This window comes from Notolepis coatsorum (assembly GCF_963971535.1).
Source record: "Notolepis coatsorum genome assembly, chromosome: 1".
Lineage (NCBI taxonomy): Eukaryota > Metazoa > Chordata > Actinopteri > Aulopiformes > Paralepididae > Notolepis > Notolepis coatsorum.
The window spans coordinates 120,894,108-120,899,107 of NC_140165.1; the positions used below are offsets into that span (position 1 = coordinate 120,894,108).

Sequence of the window (5,000 nt, forward strand, 5' to 3'; positions counted from 1 at the left end):
GTTTTATAAATGTGTATTGATAACATAGTGCTGTAATAAACATTTCTAATAAATATGCGTGATCAAGTTCAACAACGTGTGCTTTTATTTTGATACTCCTTAACTCCACGTTGAAATTACGTGATACATTAAGTGTGGGGGGGGTCCTCAAAATAAATCCTAAATAAAATGGGGTCGTGGTATGAAGCAGTTTGAGAACCCCTGGACTAGAGACATGGCACTCAGAGGTGGACCTGGGATGTGCGGGGGGCCTGGGATGTGTGGGGGGCCTGGGATGTGCGGGGGGCCTGGGATGTGTGGGGGGCCTGGGATGTGTGGGGGGCCTGGGATGTGCGGGGGGCCTGGGATGTGTGGGGGGCCTGGGATGTGCGGGGGGCCTGGGATGTGTGGGGGGCCTGGGATGTGTGGGGGGCCTGGGATGTGTGGGGGGCCTGGGATGTGCGGGGGTCCTGGGATCTGCGGGGGTCCTGGGATATGCTCTGCCTTCTTTTTATATTATTTATACTATACTGCTATATTGATTAATTTAATTTGATTACATCTAATTGTCTTGTCATTATTATTATTATTATTATTATTATTATTATTATTATTATTATTATTATTATTATTATTATTATTATTATTATTATTATTATTATTATTATTGAAGTACTGTCCTGTGATGTCTTGTGTATTATTATTATTATTATTATTATTATTATTATTATTATTATTATTATTATTATTATTATTATTATTATTATTATTATTATTATTATTATTATTATTATTATTATTATTATTATTATTATTACTGTATTGTGTTGTTTCTTGTTACATGTGGAAATAAGAAAATAAAAAAAAACTTGATCACAAAAAAGAAACGCCACTCAGGCTGCGGTTAGACTTTCGTTTCATTTTCGTTTCATTGTCAGATGAGTTTCGCCGCAACGTAGCGGGAGGCGAGTCACACGTTCGTTTTGTCACCTGAGCACAGTGATGTAGTACACTGCCAAAGCAGTAGGTGGCAGTAGGTGGCGAACATGAAGGCAATTTTCAACCAATCAGAACTTGAATGTGCCAATACACTTCCTGCAAAGAAAATGTCAACAAGGCGGGCGCCGCCATCTTTGCCTATTTACCCAATGCAGCACTTCTTTTTCAGCAAAGTGTAATAAAAGTGCAATAAACAAAACGGATACATTCACTGTGTGTTCTGCCTCTCATTTGTTGATGAAACAAAACTAACATCAACACAAGTGACCACCAAGAGCGGATAGTTTAGTCTCAAAAAAGATCGGTGACGTTGTTAGCTACATTGTTAGCTGCATGCTAACGTGAATGGAATATGCCATTATAACAGTATAGCATTGTGGCTAGAAGCTAACGTTAGCTCACGCTAGTTAGCCAGCACCAAACTGATGATATCGGGAGCTATCAGTAGCTAGATAACATTAGAGACAACGCCGTGTGTATTAAACAAAGGTGAATAGATGACTGGGCCATTTTGTTTAATGCTTGTTAAGATTGAAAGAGGAGCTCTGAGCTAACAGGGTCTGATAGCTAACGTTAGCTCACGTTAGCCAGCTGCTCATGGAATCGGTAATGCTAGCAGAATGAATGGATGTAAACTTTATTTAACATATTGCATAATGGGTACAATACAATACGGCTCAATACAAACAATTGTTAAGGGAATGCAGACTGTTGTAGCTTGGACTGGGGTCATTATAACAATAACTTGACAACACATGGTAGCTGCAGCTATTTGGGACAGCTCTGCTGTCACCGGAAGGGCACGCAGATGGTATCTACTGCGCATGGGCGTTTTCGCAACAACGGCTCCGTGCAGATTACACGACTGTTGTCGGCGAGTTTTGGCGCTACTCCAAAACGGAAAACACAATTTAGCGTTTTCAGTAGGGCCACAACGTATCCGCCAAAAAAAACGCATTTCTGTGTAAAAGGGACAGCAAACGTATTCAAAAACGTATAAAAACGACCACAAAAACACTGTGTGTAACAAGGGCCTCAGGGATGCAGCGTGTCAACACTCTCGCTTGCAGCACACATCAACCTGTGTTCTCTCCCCCCTCCGGTCATAATAATAATAATAATAATGACTTGGATTTATATAGCGCTCTTCATGGCACTCAGAGCGCTTCACAGAGTCCATTATTCGTTCATACACAGTCATACCGGTGGTGGTAAGCTACAATTGCAGCCAGAGCTGCCCTGAGGCAGACTCACGGAAGCGTGGCGAATAATCAACGCCTACGGCCCCTCCGACCACCACCAACATTCATTCACATGCATACACATTCATACGAGGCAAGTAGGTTAAGTGTCTTGCCCAAGGACACAACGGCAGTGGGATGGACATGGGCTTGAGCGGGATTCGAACCACCAACCCTTCGATCATTGGACGACCCGCTCTACCCCTGAGCCACGCCGCCCCACATGACTCTGATTCTGATTCTGGGAGAATACCAAGTAGACTGAGGCAACTCAGTGGTAGATATCACAACTGGTGCTTCCCTTGGACTAACCTCCACCTCCCATCTCTTGCTACTACATATAAATGGGTGGTTAGTACTACATACACCTCTGGCTACAACTTTGAGCTTGATCCGCATGACCGCATCGTCCATCTTTGACACATTTGTAAAAAGATTCAATAGGCAGGTTGGCTGACAGGTAACCTATCCACCTAGTTTGAGCCAAATCGGATAAGAAATGTACAATTTATGTGATACTGATTAAACCATGATTTTGTGAAAAGGAACCATAGCTGTGGATTACTGCTCCAATAGTTATGAACCAATCAGATTGCTTGATTTGAACTACCCGTTTTAATAATGTACAATAATTGTTGCAAAAAGAATTCGGAGAAATACAAACTTACGGTATAAACCATATCCATTTCAAAATCTGAATTCAGATAATTGTGTCGTTTGAACAGATACAGATAATGACACCCCTGTATCCAGGGGTGTAAAAAGTACCCAGAAATTATACTTAAGTGAAAGTATGGGTACCGTCTCAAAATTTTACTCAAGTAAAAGTCAGAATATCTGGCTAAAAACACACTTGAGTAAAAGTAAAAAAGTGTCTACTTATAAATGTACTTAAGTACTAAAAAGTAAAAGGAAAAAAAACTTTTTTTATTCCGGAGCAATGAAATGTTCCGTTTCATCCTCTTCATCACTCGTATGATGTAGGGAGTAAAAAGTATGTTTTTTTCCCCCTCTGAAATGTAATCGAGTAAAAGTACAAGTATACAAACCTAATAATACTCGAGTAAAGTACAAATCCCCCAAAACAGTACTTACGTATTGTAACAAAGTACAATTACTCAAGTACTTTACCCCCCCGTGAGATATATACAGCCTCTGCTCACCCTGATCTCTCCGTCGGTCGACTCGAAGCTGAGGATGTAGCCGGTGATGTCGGCGCGGGGAGCCCTCCAGGTCAGCATGGCACTCTCTGTCTGGACGTTAGTAGCGGTCAGATCCTGGGGGGAGTCCACGTCTATAGGACACACACACACAACACGTTTAAACATAATCTACTCCATGAGAGGAGTTTGAATGCATGGTCAAGATTCACCCAGTTGGAAACAATCAGCTTGAAGATGAGGAAAGTTTAACAATCCAATAGATTGAGGAACGCAGCTTTATTTTTTGTTGGGTTAATAATAAATAAATGCTGACCCAGTTGTCAATACACATTGACATATAACGTCAGTAATAGAGTGAGACTGTCTTGATGTATCAGCTCTAGCGTATTGCTGCTACAGGGGTGTAAAGTACTCGAGTAATTGTACTTCCTTACAATACTTAAGTACTGTTTTTGGGGATTTGTACTTTACTCAAGTATTATTAGGTTTGTATACTTGTACTTTTACTCAATTACATTTCAGAGAAAAAATACATACTTTTTACTCCTTATATTTAAAATGCAGACCTACAAAGTACAAATATCGCAGGTCCAAGCATTTTAATTCGTATATTTGTTTCTCTGGCCGAACTAACTTTAACGTTATTAATCCTGTGGCCGCACTTTATTTAAAAACAGCCAATCAAATCCCCATCAATGGAAAATGTGTTTCCTTTGCCTCGCCCGATCCCATGAAAAAATCTGCCTTAAAAAATCCTAAATGAGTTTGAGAACCCTTGCAATAAAATTGTTTTTTACTTTTACATTTTTACATTTAAAAGTAGAAACCTTTTGACTCTTACTCTGTGTTTTTAGCCAGATACTCAGACTTTTACTTGAGTACGATTTTGAGACGGTACCCATACTTTCACTTAGGTATAATTTCTGGGAACCTTTTACACCCATAGCTCTAATTATTGATTCTGCTCCATAGGAATGATTGGGTCGTGCACAGGACTTTAGAGGGGCAGGTGCTCAAAGGCTGAAAAGGGCACTTGGCCTGTGCGCCTGCGAAGAGCACACGCGAAGTGTACAAGCCCGATTTTTGGGCCCCGTTTTTTTTTTTTTTTTTTTTTTTTTTGTGCTCAAATATTGAATATTGAACTATAATAATCAGTGCAGGAGCTCACTTATCCTTGAAAGACACTTTTATCACTGACTTAAACTTAAAAACAAAACTTGAAAAAAAATTAAAATGGCATAAAAAGGACACTTTTATCACTGACTTAAACTTAAAAAAATTAAAATGGCATAAAAAAGGGCAGGTGCTCGAGCACCCTTTGGGCTCTATGTGTGCACGTGCCTGGGAATGAATGACAGAATGTTCAAAACTAGAGTGGAGCAGCTGCAAAAAATAGTTTTTGCAAGATGTTTTGTAAATCACAATAGTGGCCTAAATTTTGCACAAAAAATAAGTAATTTTATTTATTAAAATGTTTTAATATTATTAACAAACTGTGTGGGCATTTGTCAGTCAGGCTCCACAATGGATTCTCCACTCAGTTTTTACAAATGTTTTTAGATCGCTACAGAGGCCACAGTTGTCGACACATAATTGCACATAAATCTCATGAACCATT

General features: G+C 39.8%; 1 protein-coding gene across 1 annotated transcript in view; it reads right to left on the reverse strand.

Moving 5' to 3' along the window:
- LOC311248888 (tenascin-like) overlaps window positions 1-5,000 on the reverse strand; it is a gene marked incomplete at its 5' end in the record, with an annotated part of 43,832 nt that overhangs the window by 21,449 nt on the left and 17,383 nt on the right. Inside the window, 1 exon segment of the mRNA XM_084338117.1 lies at window positions 3,383-3,513. Coding sequence (XP_084194243.1) covers window positions 3,383-3,513 — 131 coding nt within the window.